This window comes from Vipera ursinii (genome assembly GCF_947247035.1).
Source record: "Vipera ursinii genome assembly, chromosome: 6".
In the NCBI taxonomy this organism is placed as follows: domain Eukaryota; kingdom Metazoa; phylum Chordata; class Lepidosauria; order Squamata; family Viperidae; genus Vipera; species Vipera ursinii.
Window position 1 is genome coordinate 41,677,429 of NC_139515.1, and position 19,521 is coordinate 41,696,949.

General features: G+C 39.9%; 1 protein-coding gene across 1 annotated transcript in view; it reads left to right on the plus strand.

Moving 5' to 3' along the window:
- Positions 1-19,521, plus strand: part of SRGAP1 (SLIT-ROBO Rho GTPase activating protein 1) — a 165,647-nt gene that overhangs the window by 96,711 nt on the left and 49,415 nt on the right. The window contains exons 2-5 of the mRNA XM_083365575.1: positions 1,039-1,234; positions 2,531-2,693; positions 7,452-7,514; positions 18,718-18,900. Of these exons, the coding sequence (XP_083221701.1) occupies positions 1,039-1,234; positions 2,531-2,693; positions 7,452-7,514; positions 18,718-18,900 (605 nt within the window). The remainder of the gene's footprint in view (positions 1-1,038; positions 1,235-2,530; positions 2,694-7,451; positions 7,515-18,717; positions 18,901-19,521) is intronic.

Genomic DNA, 19,521 nt, shown 5'->3' on the forward strand with positions numbered 1-19,521 from the left:
GGATACTCCTGCCAGTTTAGCGTCATCTGCAAATTTGATGAGTTCCTTTTCAATTCTCTCCTTGTGGTACCCCACTGCTTATTTCTCTCCATGTGGAAGTAGTGCCATTGAGGACTACTTGTTGAGTATGGTTTGCCAGCCAGCTACAGATCCATCTAGTGGTGATGTTGTCTATTCCACCTTTTTCTAGCTTGCCAGGAGTAGGTTGTGGTCTACTTTATCAAATGCCTTACTGAAATCTAAGTATACTACGTGCATAACATTTGAATGGTCTACTAGTTTAGTCACTTTATCAAAGAATGAAATAAGATTGATTTGGTATGATCTGTTTTTAACAAACCTGTGCTGGGTACTAGTTATAACTTTGTTTGCTCCTAGTTGTTCTCAGATCCGTTTTTTGATTATCTTTTCAAGTATCTTCCCAGGTATTGATGTTAAACTGATTGTTTTGGGTCTTTTTCTCTCTCTCTTTAGTGGACCTACAATTTCCTTAACTTTTTTTCTTGTTGTTAATATGTTGGAAGAAACTTTTTTTTATTATCCTTGATTTCTGTTGCAAGTCTTTGTTCATTCTGAGCCTTTGCTTTCCTGACTTCATCTTTGCATGTTCTGGCTGTCTGCTGATAATCAGCCTTAGTTATGTGCCCCTCTTTCCATTTTTTGTATTTGTCCTTTTTGTCTTTCAGTTTGTCAGAGATCTTTGTGCAGCCATGCACATGGTAAAACCAGAATTTATACCAAAAGCAGTATTTCCCAAGATCTCATGCAATTTGGAAAAGGATATATTTGATTTGACCACAACTCCTTTAATTTCTCCAAAATTCTTACTGATAACCAATAAATTATTTTTCATTACAGGTTTAACATGTTTTCTTTGACAAGCATCAAATATAGCCATTCTATGAACCATTTGTACATTGTTGCTAATGATCTGATTATTCCTACGTTGTATGGTATAAACTTCATAAAAGTATATGTATGAGAAAGATTGCTGGTAAATTAGTAAACTTCTAACCAAACTGCTATGTTTTCATCTAGAAATTCGAGCTCAGCTAACAGAACAACAAAAATGCCTGGAGCAGCAAACTGAGATGAGAGTGCAGCTTCTTCAAGACTTGCAAGACTTCTTTCGTAAAAAGGCAGAAATAGAAACGGAGTATTCACGCAGTCTTGAAAAGTTAGCTGAAAGGTTCATGGCAAAAACAAGAAGTACTAAAGATCATCAACAGTACAAGTAAGATAAGGTTCCTTATACAATTGAAGGCTAAACTAATTTTCAGAATCACTGTGCAATCAACCATGGTTTGTCAGACTAGAATTGAACTTGTGACTTTTGTACTGAGCCAATTTTTCTAAAGACATCCTAACCTTTTTAAAAAATAGATATTCTCCATGAAACCTGACCTGTGATCGATGTCTTCTAAATTAAAATGTGAAACAAATCATCTTATTTCAGTCTCATAATCTGGTTATTAATATTGTATTCTAGACTTAACAAGGAGGTATGATGAAAAAACCAAAGTCTATGAAAGTAGTATTTCCTAGGTAGATTATCCACATACGTAATTTGCTCCTAGACTAGGTCAAGTTATATTAGACTAATACTATGAATCTGAATACAACTCAATTGTTCCATTTGTAAATGTTTTTCATTTGAGAGTTTCATGTTTGTTTAATTTCAGGGTTGTTTATTAAAATAGCAATATTTATCCTTTGGTATTTTGATTTTTAATGTACATAATCACTTGAGAATTTGGTGATTTCAACTACTTCCCTCCCTTTCAAATCTTGGAATATTCTGTATTCTGTACTATGTAGTATCCATTATTGATTACCAGTGTTAGTGTTGATGCTTAGTGACCACATAAATAAATTTTCTCCAGGAGGAAATAAACATTTTAGAGATAGACAAATAAACATTTTAGAGATAGACAAATGAAGCAGATATTCCATGTTTTTGTTTCATTTTTTGTGCCACATAGAGAGTAGCTTTTCCAGTTTTATGATTAACTTTCCACAAGGAACTCCTGGATGTCCTGCCCCTGAATTATATCCTACATTTCAAGCTATAGGAATGAACTGTAAACACTGTTTACCATCTGGACAGGGCCTTGTTCGCTATTGTTTTCTGACTTCCTGCATAGATATGAATGCTACTGATAAAAGCAGATTTACAGGATAAATAAATATATGTTACCTTTTTAAAATGGCACATAATTATTTATGGCTTTATTTAAAAAATGTAAACTTAGAATTTGATTGCAAACCTATAACCTTGAAAAAAGTTTAAAATCTCAACTGTCAAATATGCACTGGAAGGCTTTACTGTGCTTTCAGAATGCTGATTTCCAGCATTGAAAGTGTGCTTAATGAATGTTAAGAGATAATTTACACAAATACAATCCTGAAAATGCCGGCTTTGTTAATGTATTTATGTAATTTAATGGTTGCAAACATTTTATTTAAAATAAATAAAACACAATGGTACCTGCAACTGATATAAACTATATAACGTATGTATGCTTACTAGGAAAGACCAGAATCTGCTATCTCCAGTAAATTGTTGGTACTTACTTCTCAACCAAGTGAGAAGAGAAAGCAAAGACCATGCGACACTGAGCGATATCTACCTGAACAATGTCATCATGCGTTTTATGCAGATAAGTGAAGATTCCACCAGAGTGTTCAAGAAGGTATAATAATGTTATTTCTCTTATTTTCAATGAAATAATCTAAAAGACATAATTTGAAAATGAATACTCTGCAGGAGATTAGTAACTGACTTCATTATGACATTTTTTGCTATAAATATGGAGAAGAGGCTTTTTGGTGAAATTGACAAGAACATGAAATTTTAAATGCAGAAAAGCTAAATGCGACATGCTTAGGTATACTGTGTTATCTTTCGCAAAGGGAAGTCTATATATAACAAATCTAAGCCAATGTACAAGATAATTCTATTATTTGCTTTTTTTGTAAAAGAAAAAGGTGCCGGAACTCACACATGTCATACAACCCACCTTGCCTACTCTACAAGGTTCCATCCAAAAAAGGTGCCGGAACTCCGTTCTGAGCGTTCTATGACAAAAAAAGCCCTGCTTGGGAGAAGTTACACTTTTAATGAAAAAGAATACTGGTATCAATCTTGCTAAAAACTCCACCATAAAAAAAACTGCAATAAACTTTATAAATTCTTTAGGTGGTTCTTGAGGACAAAACAAAAGAGATTATAAAGTCATATCAGGGGATGAATTTGTTTAAATTAGGAATAGGGTAATGATCTGAAATTCTGTACTTCTTACTTTAATTATAGCAAGTGAACTATAGGCTTGCATAGATAATTACATTATTCTGTGCCTTCTGTTGTTGACAAATTCTATCAGCATTTATAATATTTTGTGTTCTCTTCCAGCTAAGGAAGCACTTTGAGATGATGGCATGCCCATAAATATTTTAACCAGAGCCTAGTTTTTAAAGATATTTTTTGCTTTCTGTTTAATAGGTATATGGAAGAATAAGCATTGAGTATTTTCACAGGGCTTTGCAGCTTTTGCCCTATTGTCAAAGAAATTATCTCTAAAAATCTATGGTACTTTCTGTTCAATAATATACACTTATCTTAGCCCAGGAGTCTTCAAACTCGGCCCTTTTATGACTCATGGATTTCAACTCCCAGAATTCCTCAGCCAGGCATGCTGGCTGAGAAATTATGGGAGTTGAAGTCCATGAGTCATAAAAGGGCCAAATTTGAAGACCCCTGCCTTAGCCTATGGAAGAGACTACTAAGGGGAGATATGGTAGAAGTCTTTAAATATCTGTAGAGTTGAAACACAGAAAGAGTGAATTTATTTTCTATACCGAGAAAGCAGGACCAGATTAAAACTACAAAAATGTTTGTAGGTTCAGTATGAAAAATTTCCTGACTTTATAGGAAATATTAAGCCAATGGAAGTTATAACTTCTCCAACACTGGAAGTCTTCAAACAAAAGCTGAATGGCCATCTGCTAAAGATCACTAATGAATCCTGCAATGAGTAGGTGGTTAAATCACATTTAAGGGCATTTCACACTATAATTTGATATTAAGCAGTTAAATCCATGTTTATGTAACCTGGGCAATTTTTCCTTTTCAGAGGTTTCAAATAGTTACTAACACTTTTTAGATACCAATCTAGGGCAAAGTAATAACAAATTAACATTTTGGATGGTATTTATTTTTATTTGGGAGCAAGCCTTATTGTACTCAGTAGAATTTTGTTTCGAGTAAAGATGTTCTAAATAAATTTGAAATGTCACTTTACTAATACTTTTGGTATACACTTGATATTGCCTATTTTTTTGTTAAGAAATCTATTGTTAGTCACTAAGGGAAAAAAGAGTTATATAAGCCCTCCACATTTAACTTAATTAGAATAACTTCTTTCTTCAATTAAGATGTTTACTTTAATAGCTCTATTAATTCTGTGCCAGTAATAAACATTTCTCTTTTACAACACACATGCACACACTTAATTTGATTAAATCTGTCTCTGCTCTCTGATTATGATCAGAGAAAGGAGCAGTTCTTCAATTTTCAGTCTACTACAGACATATCAAACTCACGACGTCATGTGATGTCGCGCAACGCATCGGAGCCTTTTCACCATTGCTGGCAATGGGGTGGACGCGGCTTCCAGATGAGAAGAGCTGTGAGGTGCTTAGTGGCTATAGGATCCAATTAACTAGAAGTGCTGGCATTTACTTTTCAGCATAAATGTCAAGTGGATATTCATAAAAGCTTTTAGATCATTTCAAAGCTCATTTATCTTTTTAAAACCATATTTTCCCCCTTAGAAAGGTGCTTGAAGCTCCTGGGTCCATAATTTTTTCCTTGAAAATTAGGGTATATTTGTAAAAAGAAGTAGGGGACAGATTTCCTTTGGATGGCCACAAGTAATAGTTAGTGAAATAAGATCCATTTCTATGCATGTTGTTTGGACTTAGCCTGCACCTATCACTCCCACCAAGTGGACAAGGTAAAGTCCCCAAGTTACTTTTATAAGTATTACTTAATTCATTTCAATAAATAATCATTTTTAGACTAAACAAATCTTCCAATTCTGTGACCCTTTAAAATTCCATTTGCTGTAGGAATCCACTTATATTTTTATCTGTATTTGAAGCAGTCAATTTATACCAGTCAATTATCTGCAAATCCATGACTGTTTTTACTAGATATTCAACCATTGTATTGTTCTTCTCCCTTCTGTTGGACTTATTAGTTAAATGAACATTTTAGCCATTTAAGGACTAATTACAGAATGTAAACAGTATTGCCAGTTTGAGATGCCCAGAGGGTAAAGGATATAAGAAATGTAGCGAGCAAGATGGTATTGTCAGACAGAAGAAAATTAGAATGGTAGAAAGATTTAGCAGCACAGAAAGAGATGAGAAAACAATGTGATTTAATTCCAGATCTAAACAAAAATGCAAAGTAAACTATTTCCATATGAATGCTAATGCCAGATATCAGTCACAGACAGTTTGCATTGCCAAATGAAGCAAAAGTATTGTGAATTCTTGGGAAATGAACAAAATTGTTTTTATTTATTTCTTAAATGTATATGCCGCCCGTCTCACTGTCATGCAACTCTGGGCAGCTTACAATCCAATAAAACAATATTATAAAAGATTAAAACAGTAAAAGATTAAATATAAGAAAACACAATCTCTTTCCCCACCGCCCCCCTCAAACCTTGGATTTTCTCCACGATATTATTACTGTGTTACCAAACATACCATCTATGACTCCTTTTAAAACAATTTTCACAGTTATTTGATTTATCAACAAACTCATCTACATTAACTGCCTACTTATAATAAATTAATGTCTTTGAAAAATTGGCAGTTGTTCTAATTTCATACAAAAGGGTTAAAAATTTGTGGCTTTCCAGTTGTTGAACTACAGATCCATAATTATCAACCAGAATGGTCAGTGAAGAAGGATGTCAGGTCCACTTGTTACGTTCTAATTAACTACTCACTTGCAAAGAATGCTAAATTGAATAGTTTTAGTTCAGATCCAACAAAGCAGAACCTATTAAACACAAGGCCCGGGGGCCAGATCCGGCCCACAAAGTGGTTTCATGAGGCCCGCAAAGCCATCCTGGAAACAGTGAGGGAACAGCCCCCACTGCCTTGGCCCTGGCCCAGAGACCCTCCTTCTGCCAGAGACCCTCAGATCTGTCCCACTCCTGCCCAGGCCCCCATAGGCACCCTTGATGCGAACGATGTAGAGCTGGCCATGCCCACCCAGTAGGCCATACACACTCTAGCCACGCCTACCCTGGCCATACCCACCCAGCCCCCTGAGGGCAACCGCAATGCTGATGCGGTCCGCAGTGAAATTGAGTTTGACACCCCTGCCTTAGGACCACCATCTGCCACTTGCTGCCAGATGCCACATGGTGCTTCGGGCAGCTTCTGCTACTCGTGTGGCGCTTCGGGCTGCTTCCTCTGCTTGCACGCTTTAGGCCGCTTCTGCTGCTCGTGGCATGGCACTTCGGGCCATTTCCACTGCTCCTGCCGTGAGCAGCAGAAGCAGACCAAAGCATATGAGCAGCAGAAGCGGCCAGAAGCACCATGTGGCATCCTGCTGCGAGCAGTGGCAACGGCACAATGCACCACATGGCATCTGGCTGCAAGTGGCAGCAAGCGGCCACAGAAGAAGTCAAGCAGCAGCGTGACAGGTGTTGGGGTATGGGAGGCCTGGCTGTAGTGGTCCTACTGGTGGGTGCAGGGCACGTGGGGCAGTTTCACCCCCCTACTCACACCCTAGCTTGATTTTTACGGGTGACTTACTTTAAGGTTGAATGAAAAAGAAGAAACAGAATATTTTCAAACTTGGGACCTATTTTATCAATGGTCAGAGAAAAGATTTAGGGATTAGGAATTTAATTTGTATTAGTGAATAAGATTCTCAGACAACACATTTTTCTTGAATGATTACTATTGAATTCTGTTAAAAAATCAATAAAACTTTATAATAAAGAAAATACCTGGCAAGCAATCTGTTGCCAATGGAGTGGCTACAATAATTGCCAGTATTCGGCTGGCTAATTTGCAAATATGTAGTACTACCAAGCGTAAACAAACACCCTTACTAGGAAGGAAGGAAGGAAGGCTGTTATGAAAGAAATCTGTCAACACACTCTATTTTCCTATGTTATGGCTGATTTAATTGTCACAGGGTAGCAAATTAATATTGCTTAATTGCCTTCACAAGAGTCATGCAATGTGTTTTGTTCTCTGACACCTGTCCCATATATATACATTTCTGCTGTTCATAATGCGGAACAAAAAAAAATAGAAGACTATATTTTGTGTCTATAAAAGCTTTAGTGAAAAATATTTCATCTAGTTTTTGCTTAATGGTAGCTTTAAGTTTCTTAATAATTCCTTTTTAATTACAGAACAAAGAAATTGCATTCCAGCTTCATGAGGATTTAATGAGGGTTCTTAATGAGCTTTACACGGTAAGCATATTGATTTACTTGAAGAAAAGAATTGTTGACTGAAAATCCTCATTTACATAATTGTTTACATAAAAGTTTCATTTGAGTCGACCTGTTTTAGAGTAATATTAGTCTAATGATATCTAAACAAATAAGATGATTGATTTGGATTCCAAAGACAGTCTGTATCTTTCTAACAGAGCTCAAGACTAATTGCTTTTATTATTCCTTCAAAGCCTATGAAATACTGGAAAGAAATTATGTGAAAAGCTCAGGACTCTGTCCATCTGACCATATGTCAAACAGCAGAATAATATTCCAAAAACAGAACAGAGTGTGATCAAATTTGGTATGGTGGGAGAAGCCAATAAAATAAATATTGAGTTTGAAAATGGCTGGATCTGGCAAGAAGCTGCAAGGAAAAAAATGCAGAATAATTGTTCTTAGTGCATTGCTGGAGGAGATGGACAACTGCTCTTTTCTTAAGCCTCACTTCCTCTGTCTGTTGGTCATGTGATCAAAGATGGATCTACTTTGAGTTGCTCAGAAGCTATTCTCTACATGCTTGCCTTGCCACATTTAATTGAAATGATAAATTTTCCCACTTCTTTCATTTCTAAATGAAGAAGAAGCCAGTGATGGTTTCTTTATTTTGAGCTATTTGCTTTTGTTTGTTACAGTGAAGTGGATTCCACTTCCTATCTACCTCTTTGCTTTCAACAGCATCTTGGGATGGACTGCCTCCATTACTAAAATCTCTACAGATCTACAGATCCTCCCATTTTAATATTTTGTTTTCCTTATTGCTAAAATAGTAAATTTGGTGAGGCATTTGCAGTTTGTAAGTACAATGTTGTAGTTGAAATTAAAAGGAACTACTTCAGAGCAGCATAAAAATAGAGTAAGTACTAAGATTAAGAAAATTGTGTCTGGTCAGTGCAATATACTGATAACATACCACTAAGTATGTCCATTACAAACTGAAATGGGCTTGGCATTGCTGTCATATAAAAATCCTTAAATAGCAGTATTGCTATAAATTTATGCTATAAATTTTCTACTGGGGAAAGAGAGGAAGAGGGAGATATTAGTTTGGTTAGTGACCAGATAAAACAAATACACCAACACTATGGATTTGAATATAAGAACATAAATACCGTATTTTCCGGCGTATAAGACGACTGGGCGTATAAGACGACCCCCTACATTTCCTGTTAAATTATAGGGTTTGGGCTATACTCGCCGTATAAGACTACCCCTCTTCCAACGCACACCAAATAAAAATAAAAAAACATCAGATTTGATTTTAATATGGTAATTTTAATTCAAATGCTTGTGACATGCAGGTGCTTAGTAGGAAAACTGTCACTTATAAACATAAGGCCGTTTGTCATCAAACATGTAAACATAAAACAGTGCAAGTGGATTAAACTATAATAATAAGAATAAGAAGGAAGAAGAAGAAGAAGAAGAAGAAGAAGAAGAAGAAGAAGAAGAAGAAGAAGAAGAAGAAGAAGAAGAAGAAGAAGAAGTAGTTGTTGGAGGGGACCTTGGAGGTCATCTAGTCCAACCCCCTGCTAAGGCAGGAAACCCTATACTATTTCAGACAAAAGGCTGTCCAGTCTCTTCTTAAAAACTTCCAGTGTTGGAGCATTCACCACTTCTGGAGGCAGGTTGTTCCACTGCTTAATTGTTCTAACTGTCAGGAAGTTTCTCCTTAGTTCTAGGTTGCTTCTCTCCTTGATTAGTTTCCATCCATTACTTCTTGTCCTGCTTTCAGGTGCTTTGGAGAATAGCTTGGCTCCCTCTTCTTTGTGGCAGCCCCTGATTCCAGCAACCATTCCCTATTTTCCTAATTCACTTTTTCACTTTTCCTAATTCACTCTAAAGTTTTCCCTGCGCAGAGCCTTAAGTAACACCAGCTGCCTGCAATTAGTGCAGGTTCGCATCCCACCAGGCTCAAGGTTGACTCAGCTTTCCATCCTTCCAAGGTAGGTAAAATGAGGACCCAGATTGTTGGGGCAATAAGCTGACTTTGTAATAATGCTGCTTGGGGGGTGGTGAAAGCCCTAATAAGCAGGCATATACATAGAATGAAGGCTATTGCTAAGCACATTGATTTGTGCTTTAAATTGTAAGCCACCCTGAGTCTTCAGAGAAGGACAGAATATAAATGGGATTTTTTAAAAAATACACCAAATGGGAGATCTGCTCCAGGTTTTTCAGCCAGCCCGCCCAGTTACTGAGTCAAATGTGTCCTTAGAGCTAAGCAGCTGCTCTGACTGCTGCCTTCCCCACCTGCCTTTCAAGTTGGGATATACTACAGCTGCTCTTCAACTTTAGAAGGAAAGACGCCCAGACCCCAGCCTGTAAAAAATCACAGACTGCACCTTCTTCTCCAATTGGTCCCGCTTTCCAGGCACAGACTAAATGGGAGATCCACTCCAGGTTTTCCAGCCAGCCCTGTCCCTAAATTTTCAGCACCCAACCCCTGACTTTTGAGAAGATTTTCATGGGTTAAAAAGTAGTCTTATACGCCGGAAACTACGGTAACAAGAAAATAAATAATAAAATGCTACTGCCAAAAAATTCTATGGTTCTAATGCTTAAAGTGGAAAAAAAATTATTGATCAAGCAAAAGTGCAATGATTTAACAATCTGAGTATGAATATAATATGGATTGAGGCTTCATTTGGAAACTGTTTATAAATCAGAATAGAATAGAATAGAATAGAATAGAATAGAATAGAATAGAATAGAATAGAATAGAATAGAATAGAATAGAATAGAATAGAATAGAATAGAATAGAATAGAATTCTTTATTGGCCAAGTGTGGTTGGACACACAAGGAATTTGTCTCCGGGGCATAAGCTCTCAGTGTACATACAAGTAATCAGTGCTCTTTTTGTAAAAAAAAAAGAAAAAAAGTGCCAGAACTCATGCACAGCTCCAGCTCCAGTCGAAAGCCCTTTACGGAGCGGGGGGGGAGAGAAGAAACCGCTTTAGGGAGCTTCTGAGGTGCAGATTACTCATCTGGAAAAGGTCTGTCTCCTCTCTGCCGCGGTTCTTGCTGCTGTTCCAATCTGAGGTGAGGGGACGCATCCACAGCCCCCTGCAGCCCAATCTGGGCTCCGGAGGCCTGGAAAAGTCCTCTGCTGCCCGGATCCATGTCTGTGGAGTGATTTTGCAGCCCCCCAGCCTGCCTTTTGCAAGCCTCCGGATCCTGGATCGATGGCCATGGGGCAATTTTGCGCCCCCCCAGTTGCCCGATCTGGGCTCCGGAGGCCTGGAAAAGATCTCAGGAGCCCAGTTCTGTGGCCGTGAAATGATTTTGCGGGGCCCCCAGTGGCCTGATCCGGGCTCCGGAGGCCTTTTCCAAGCCTCCAGAGCCCGGATCTATGGCTGTGGAGCGATTTTGTGGCCCCTGCTTTTTTGATGACATTTTTAATGTTAGGTGTCCATTTTAAATCTTGAGGTATTATAGAACCTAAAAATGTGAAGGTCTCTACTGTTGATACTGTATTGTCTAGTATCGTAAGAAGCTGTAGAATAGTAAGGTTTCTCCTAAAATCTGCTATCTTTTCTACAGTTTTGAGTGTGTTCAGTTCAAAATTGTTCCGGCCGCACAACAAGGCTAGTTGTTCAACCTCCCATCTTTATGCAGATTCGTCATTATCTAGAATGAGGCCAGTCACTTTTGTATCATCTGCAAACTTCAGTACTTTAACAGAGGGATCTTTTGAGATGCAGTCATTGGTATAGAGAGATAAGTGGAGAGAGCACACAACACACAGCCCTGGGGAGTGGGCTGTGATTTTGTGTAGCTTCACTTTCTGCTTCCTGTCTTTTAGAAAGCTTATGATTCACTTACAGGTGTGGTCAGGCACGGCTAGCTGATTTAGTTTACTGAGAAGAATATCTGGAATGTTGGTACTGAATACTGAGCTGAATCATATCAGTTGATATGATTTCGTGAATCTGAGAATCCACACACTCTTCCTCAAAAGTATCACTGCCACACTGTTATCAAAGCTATATAACTGATGGATAACTTCTGCCTTTTAGGATGAACTAATGACTAGAAGTTCTGAGAGTTGAGATTCCAGCACCTCCAGAGGATACCAAGTTAGAGAAAGATGCATTATATCATTAGCATACTGTAAATAGGTTGGGTGAATAGTTCTTTTCTTTTAGCATTTTATTTATTTATTTATTTATTTTAATTCCATTTATATCCCACCCTTCTCCGAAGACTCAGGGTGGCTTACAAGCTTAGCATGACCTATTAACAATAAAGGAACAGGCAGCTAAGAAATATGACAGAGACTAGGACTTGGTAGAGAACCATGAAGACGTTGGAAAAGATACTCAGATGTTGTGATGTGTTTATACATACAAACATCAGAATCATGAAAGCTACTATTTAGACACTCTTGGAAAGCAAATGTTGAACTTTGAAGAAGCAGAATAGGAAGAATATTGATGCTTTTGAATTTTGGTGTTGGAGAAGACTCCTAAGAATACCATGGACAGCCAAGAGAGCAAAAAATAAATAAAAATGGATCTTCAAACCAATCAACCCAGAATTTTCTCTCAAGGCACAAATAACCAGGCTTAAATTATCCTATTTTGGACACATTATGTGAAAATCTACAACAGCTTCCTAGAGAAGGCTCTATGCTGGAAAAGGTGGAAGGAAAGAGAAGAGGACCACTAGTAGCAAGATAGCTAGAGCAGCAGGGCTCAGTGTCAGTGTGCCATTGGAAGATCTGAAAGACCAGGTTAAGAATAGATTATTATGAAATCATCATAAATCTATCTATGTGGTTGCTATAAGTAAATATCAAAGTTGGATAACCTATGGTAAATAATTAGAGGATTTTATCTCAGTTTGGTTTGCTATCTCACATTATATGTCATGTAATATTTATTGAGTAGCTAACCGCATGAATGAGAAGAAAACGGTTGGCCCAATGTAATACTTTTGCAATGCAATTTATGTAGGATTATTTATGAAAAACTTGCTGGCTGCAGTTGGGATAATTATGTAGGAGTGCAGTGCTTGATAGGAAGTACCATTATATGTAATGGCTGACTGTAGCAATTTAGGCACAATATTGCCTTAAACAATGCAGTCCTAAGCAGCTGTGTTACTAAATACAATAGGGCTGTTTTGTGACTTCTGTATGTTAACATCATCAAATCATATACTAATACATATACTAATCAGATTTGACTCTGGTAGGTTTTTCAGCTCAGACATGTCAACCAGGTTGTACCACTTGCTGAGGCATAATAATATTACTTTAAAATGTGTTGCGTAAATAATAATTTGGAAGAACTGCTTTAGATGTTACATTGAGCCCATGCCTTAAAAAAAGGGCAGCTTAAGGATTCGTTAAAGTTAATGTGATTCTTAAACAGTTGCACTTACATGAAATATTAACGTTGTTGTTTTTGTTGTTGTTCTCTGTCTTACGGTTAAATATTTTGTATGTTAGCTGACCAGACAGGGGTAGCTAGAGTTTCTGCTGATATTCCCCATTACAAGTACTCCTCAATTTATGATCACAATTGGGACTGGAATTTCCATTGTAGTGGTCATTAGTCAAGTCATCATGTGACCAGATACAATTTTATAAACATTTTTTATTGTGTTCATTAGTTGAGTCAGGTAAGTTGTAAGTTAAGTTATACAGTCTTGACAAATCATGATCACATGACAGTAAGATTCTGCAAACCATTTGTAAATGTTAGTCAGTTGCCAAGTGTGCAAATTGCATTCATGTCACTGAGGGCAGGGCAACAGTTATAAGTTCTAACTTAGGTCATAACTTACTTTTTCAGAGGCCATTGTTAATTCAAACCATTGTTGAGCAAGTGGCCATAGGTTGAGACTTCTTGTAATACAGGACAGTTGCAGATGACAGAGCTGATGTGTTTCATCTCCATATCCTTTCACTGGGGTGATTTTTGAAAAAAATACAAATGCTATTTTTGGGGATATTAACAGAACTTGTAAAAATACTCATATTCTATTACCTGAAATGATGCACCATATAAAATAATAAACTATCATTCAGATGCTTTTAGAAGTAATATACAGGTAGTCCTCGATTAACAACAGTTCATTCAGTGACTGTTCAAGGTTACAACAGCACTAAAAAAAGTGACTTATGGCCATTTTTCATACTCACTGTATGACTGTTGTAGCATCCCCATGGTCAGATGATTTGCATTCAGAAGCTTGACAACTGACTCATATTTATGACAGTTGCAGTGTCTCGGAGTTATGTGAGTTTTGCAACTTTCTGACAAGCAAAGTCAAGGGGGAAACCAGATTCACTTAACAACTGTGTTACTAATTTAACAATTGCAGTGATTCGCTTAATAAATATGACAAGTGGTAAAATGAAGCAAAACTCGCAACAAATTTTTCACTTAACAACATAAAATTAGGGCTCAATTGTGGTTGTAAGTTGAGGATTGATATTTAACATCTGAAAATGACCAAATTTGCATATTTATTTTAAGTATCTAGATATGCATGGCTAATGAACCATTACAGTATAAACATTTTAAATCAATTAATATCATTGATACATAGCTGCATACTTGACACTTCTTTCTTTTAAGGACCTACCTTCCTAATAGCTGATGTTGCTCTTTGTAGTAGTAGTTGTTGTTGTTAGTTGTGAAGTTGTGTCCGACCCATTGCAACCCCATGGACAATGTTCCTCCAAGCCTTCCTGTCCTGTACTATCTTCTGGAGTCCATTTAAGCTCACGCCTACTGCTTCGGTGACTCCATCCAGCCACCTCATTCTCTGTCGTCCCCTTCTTCTCTTGCCCTCAATCTTTCCCAGCATTAGGCTCTTCTCCAGTGAGTTTTTCCTTCTCATTAGGTGGCCAAAGTATTTGAGTTTCAACTTCAGGATCTGGCCTTCTAAAGAGCAGTCAGGGTTGATCTCCTCAAGGACTGACCGGTTTCATCACCTTGCACTCCAAGGGACTCGCAGAAGTCTTCTCCAGTACCATAGTTCAAAGGCCTCAGTTCTTTGGTGTTCAGCCTTTCTTATGGTCCAACTTTCACAGCCATACATTGCAACTGGGAAGACCATAGCCTTGACTATACGCACTTTTGTTGGCAGGGTGATGTCTCTGCTTTTTAGTATGCTGTCTAGATTTGCCATAGTTTTCCTCCCCAGGAGCAAACATCTTTTAATTTCTTGGCTGCAGTCCCCAACTGCGGTGATCTTGGAGCCCAGGAAAATAAAATCTGTCACTATCTCCATTTCTTCTCCATTTGCCAGGAATTGAGAAGGCCAGATGCCATGATCTTGGTTTTCTTAATGTTGAGTTTCAAGCCCACTTTTGCACTCTCTTTCTTCACCCGCATCAAGAGGCTCTTTAGTTCTTCTTCACTTTCTGCCATTAGAGTGGTATCATCTGCATATCTTAGGTTGTTGATATTTCTTCCGGCAATCTTAATTCCAACTTTTGATTCATCTAGCCCACAGGTCGGCAACCTGCGGCTCCGGAGCCGCATGCGGCTCTTTGAGCCGTCTCTTGCGGCTCCCAGCCGCCCGGTGCGTGCGCACCTCTTCCAACGGGCAGTGGTGCGCGCGCACCTCTCCAAATGGAGAGTGGCACCGCCCATTTGGAGAGGTGCACGCGCACCTCCCCGAATGGGCGGAGGTGCGCGCGCACCTCCCCAAACCTTTGGGGAGGTGCGCGCGTACCTCCGCGCGAACGGGCAGCGGTGCCGCTCTTTCAGGAAGCCCGCCGCAGCCCGTCTGTGAAGCTGCCGAAAGCGGCAGCTTAGCAGACGGGCCCGCGGCAGCTTCCGCAAAGAGCGGCGCCCCTGCCCATTCCGAGAGGTGTGTGCGCACCTCTCCGAACGACCGGAGGTGCGCGCGCACCTCCCCAAACCTTTGGGGAGGTGCGCGCGTACCTCCGCGCGAACGGGCAGCGGTGCCGCTCTTTCAGGAAGCCCGCCGCGGCCCGTCTGTGAAGCTGCCGAAAGCGGCAGCTTAGCAGACGGGCCCGCGGCAGCTTCCGCAAAGAGCGGCGCCCCTGCCCATTCCGAGAGGTGCGTGCGCACCTCTCCGAACGACCGGAGGTGCGCGCGCACCTCCCCAAACCTTTGGGGAGGTGCGCGCGTACCTCCGCGCGAACGGGCAGCGGGCCGCTCTTTCAGGAAGCCCGCCGCGGCCCGTCTGTGAAGCTGCCGAAAGCGGCAGCTTAGCAGACGGGCCCGCGGCAGCTTCCGCAAAGAGCGGCGCCCCTGCCCATTCCGAGAGGTGCGTGCGCACCTCTCCGAACGACCGGAGGTGCGCGCGCACCTCCCCAAACCTTTGGGGAGGTGCGCGCGTACCTCCGCGCGAACGGGCAGCGGGCCGCTCTTTCAGGAAGCTGCCGCTTTCGGCAGCTTCCTGAAAGAGCGGCGCCGCTGCCCCTTCGCTTTCGGCAGCTTCCTGAAAGAGCGGCGCCGCTGCCCCTTCGCACGGAGGTGCGCGTGCAACTCCGGTCGTTCGGAGAGGTGCGCGCGCACCTCTCGGAATGGGCAGGGGCGCCGCTCTTTGCGGAAGCTGCCGCAGCCCGTTTGCTAAGCTGCCGCTTTCGGCAGCTTCACAGACGGGCCGCGGCGGGCTTCCTGAAAGAGCGGCACCGCTGCCCATTCGCGCGGAGGTACGCGCGCACCTCCGGTCGTTCGGAGAGGTGCGCGCGCACCTCTCGGAATGGGCAGGGGCGCCGCTCTTTGCGGAAGCTGCCACGGCCCGTCTGCAAAGCTGCCGAAAGCGGCAGCTTTGCAGACGGGCCGTCGCCATCGGGCAACCGGGAACCGGTTCCATCTCATTTTTTAAAAAATGGCAGCCGCGTGCGTCCGCGCATGCGCAAAAAACCTTTTTGCGCATGCGCGTGCATGGACACACGCACGCGGCTCCCTCTTTTTTTAATTTGTGATGGAACCGGTTCCCAGTGGCTCTTTTTCTTTTTTAGGTTGCCGACCCCTGATCTAGCCCTGCCTTTCTCATGATGTGTTCTGCATATAGGTTAAATAGGCAAGGCGACAGTATACAGCCTTGCCGGACTCCTTTCCCAATTTTGAAGCAATCTGGTTCCGTGTCCAGTTCTCACTGTTGCTTCTTGACCTGCATATAGGTTTCTCAAGAGACAAATAAGGTGGTCTGGTACTCCCATCTCTTTAAGAACTTGCCACAATTTGTTGTGATCCACACAATCAAAGGCTTTAGCATAGTCAATGAAGCAGAAGTAGATGTTTTTCTGGAACTCCCTAGCTTTCTCCATGATCCAGCGTATGTTGGCAATTTGATCTCTAGTTCCTCTGCCTCTTCGAAATCCTGCCTGTACTTCTGGTAGTTCTCGATCCACATACTGCTGGAGTCTAGCTTGTAGGATTTTAAACATAACTTTACTAGCATATGAAATGAGTGCAGTGGTGCGATAGTTTGAACTTTCTTTGGCATTGCCTTTCTTTGGAATTGGAATGTAAACTGAGCTTTTCCAATCCTGTGGCCACTGTTGAGTTTTCCAAATTTGCTGGCAAATTGAGTGTAGCACTTTTACTGCATCGTCTTTTAAGATTTTGAATAGCTCAGCTGAAATACTGTCACCTCCACTAGCTTTGTTGTTGCTCAGATTTCCTAAGGCCCATTTCACTTCACATTCTAGGATGTCTGGCTCAGGATCAGTGACTACCCAATCATGGTTATCTGGGATGCTATAGTAGAGTTCTTCTGTGTAGTTTTACCACCTCTTCTTAATCTCTTCTGCCTCTGTAAGGTCCCTGCCATTTTGGTCCTTTATCATGCCCATCTTTGCATGAAACGTTCCCTTCATATCTCCAATTTTCTTGAAGAGATCTCTGGTCCTCCCTATTCTGTTGTTTTCTTCTATTTCTTTGCACTGTTCATTTAAGAAGGCATTCTTATCTCTTCTAGTTATTCTCTTGAATTCTGCATTCAATTGGGTGTATCTTTCTCTTTCTCCCTTGCCTTTTGCTTCCCTTCTTTCCTCAGCTATTTGCAAAGCTTCCTCAGACAGCCATTTTGCTTTCTTGCATTTCTTTTTCTTTGGGATGGTTTGCTACCTTTTGTACAATGTTGCGAATCTCTGTCCATAATTCTTCAGACAATCTGTCTATCAGATCTAATTCCTTAAATCTATTTGTCACCTCTACTAAATCATATCAGGGATATGATTTAGTTCATATCTGAGTGGCCTAGTGTTTTTCCCTACTTTCTTCAATTTAAGCCTAAATTTTGCAACGAGAAGGTCATGATCTGAGCCACAGTCAGCTCCTGGTCTTGTTTTTACTGACTATATAGAGCTTCTCCATCTTTGGCTGCAGAGCACATGGTCAATCTGATTTCTGTGTTGACCTTCTGGTGATGTCCATGTGTAGAGCCGTCTCTTGGGTTGTTGGAAAAGAGTGTTTGCTATGACCATCGTAGCAAAATTCTATCCGCCTGTGTCCTGCTTCATTTTGTACTCCAAGGCCAAACTTGCCTGTTATTCCGATTATCTTTTGCCTTCCTACTTTAGCATTCCAATCCCCCATGATGATAAGGACATCATTTTTGGTGTTAATTCTATAAGTTGCTGTAGGGCTTCATAGAACTAGTCAATTTCATCCTCTTTAGCACCAGTGAAGACTACTGTAATATTGAATGGTTTGCCTTGGATTCGCACTGAGATCATTCTGTCATTTTGGGGATTGTATCCCAGTATTGCTTTTCCTACTCTTTTATTGACTATGAAGGCTACTCCATTTCTTCTGAAGGATTCTTGCCCGCAGTAGTATACCTGATGGTCATCTGAATTAAATTCACCCATTCCTGTCCATTTTAGTTTGCTGATTCCTAAGATGTCGATGTTCAGATGTTGCCCTTACTAAAATGAAATTAAAAATACTTTATGAAAATAATTATATATTAAACTATAAACCCTTAGGCAAAGTACAGTGCTGTAGAATTATAAATTAAACAAGTAAGACACTTTTAATTATATACTTAAAATTATATACTTTTCAAAATTATGTAGTTTTTTCCAATTAAAGGTTTTATAATATAACTCAGACTTAGAACTTATAACCTATCCTGAGCCCTAGAACAGACAAAGCAATAATTTAAAATAGTGTAAAATGCAGTTTTCTTCATTTTCTTATCTTATCTTTAACTTTTAACTCTCTTGGGCCCAGGTTATGAAAACATACCATATGTATCATACTGAGAGCATCAGTGCAGAAAGTAAATTGAAAGAGGCTGAAAAGCAAGAAGAAAAACAAATTGGCAGATCCGGAGACCCTGTTTTTCATATTCGACTGGAGGAAAGACACCAAAGACGGAGTTCAGTGAAGAAAATTGAAAAAATGAAGGAAAAAGTAAGGAACAGTTTACCTTAATTGTTTGAAATTAAAATGATAGTAATTCCAGAATTCTTTTGCACTTTGCTCATAGTTTTGTATTGGATTGGGTAATTTGGTCTGGAGATAAAATAGTGTCATTCACATGAGTGGTCCTTTTCTGTAGAGATGGGGAAGCTGATATTTCATTGGTTATATTTCTACACTTAAAGCAATTAGAAATTGAAATCTAAAGCTAAATGTATAATGTTTGTGGTATAAATCTACAAACAGGTTATCAATAGAGCAATGGGCTTTGCTATCCTCTCTATTTCATCCCTGTGAACTCCTTATTTTTCTTCCACTATGGGATGCTGTGGCTAATGAATCAGGACTCCCATTGGTCAATATGGCTTTTTGTAGTTACAGAATATGGCTGGTCACACAGCCATTTTGCACATCAATTAAAATATTGTCTCTCTGGTTTTGGAAACAACTCTATTCAGTTTCTTGCAGCATCCCAGGATCTGTGTCATATAGCAGTTTTGTAGTAAGAGGAAAGTTAAAATAACAATCAACCAACAGATCAACCCATCTTAGACTAATCACTGGGTGGGTCAAATCCCATGGATAAAAACAGCATATGAAAACAAACCCCCA